This window comes from Pygoscelis adeliae, unplaced genomic scaffold, assembly GCF_000699105.1.
Source record: "Pygoscelis adeliae isolate BGI_AS28 unplaced genomic scaffold, ASM69910v1 Scaffold19, whole genome shotgun sequence".
Taxonomy (NCBI): Eukaryota; Metazoa; Chordata; class Aves; order Sphenisciformes; family Spheniscidae; genus Pygoscelis; species Pygoscelis adeliae.
In genome coordinates, this window is record NW_008825533.1 from 515,446 (window position 1) to 516,062 (window position 617).

General features: G+C 52.2%; 1 protein-coding gene across 1 annotated transcript in view; it reads left to right on the forward strand.

Moving 5' to 3' along the window:
* Positions 1-7: 7 nt before the first annotated feature.
* Positions 8-617, forward strand: part of ZCCHC9 (zinc finger, CCHC domain containing 9) — a gene marked incomplete at its 5' end in the record, with an annotated part of 7,172 nt that continues 6,562 nt past the window's right edge. Inside the window, one exon of the mRNA XM_009331785.1 lies at positions 8-241. Coding sequence (XP_009330060.1) covers positions 8-241 — 234 coding nt within the window. The remainder of the gene's footprint in view (positions 242-617) is intronic.

A 617-nucleotide genomic window follows, 5' to 3' on the forward strand; every position in this document is an offset into this window, starting at 1 on the left:
CCCTCTCTCCCTGAAGAAGGAGCAGGAGAAGAGGAGGAGGAAGAAGAACAAGAAGAAGAAGGACTACCCGAACGAAGACGTCAACGGCTTTGCGGCGTACCTGAAGCGGAGCTCGCGGGGCGGCGGGGCGCCTGAAGCGGACGGCGCCGAGCTGGAGAGGGAGGTAGCCGTAGCCGTGAAGAAGGACAGGCGGCGGGAGGATAGGAGGCTGAAGAGGCAAGAAATGAAGAAAAATGCCATGGTGAGCTTTGCCTTGAGTCGTGGGTGTTTTGCCTGTCTGCGGCAGCTTGTTAAAAACTTAGGAAAAGCTGTGCGTGGAAAACGCAGGCTCCTTTTTCCCTGCTGATCCTGCCAGGAGGTGGTTCAGTGAGGAGGGCGAGTGCCTTACCTGCTAGAAACATAGCACACGCTAAGTGACGTTTCAAGTTAATGAGGTGAACTTAAGTATCTCAACTTTGAGACAAACGATGAACTTCGGCTTAAGTCTTAGCCTTTAGCGTGGCTCTTCTGGTTGAAGACTGTTCTTGCTACCCTTTGATGAATTCCCAGCCCCTCTTGTCTCCTGGGCAAAACTACTTCAGTGCATCTCTATATGTAATTCATCACTACGGTATTCC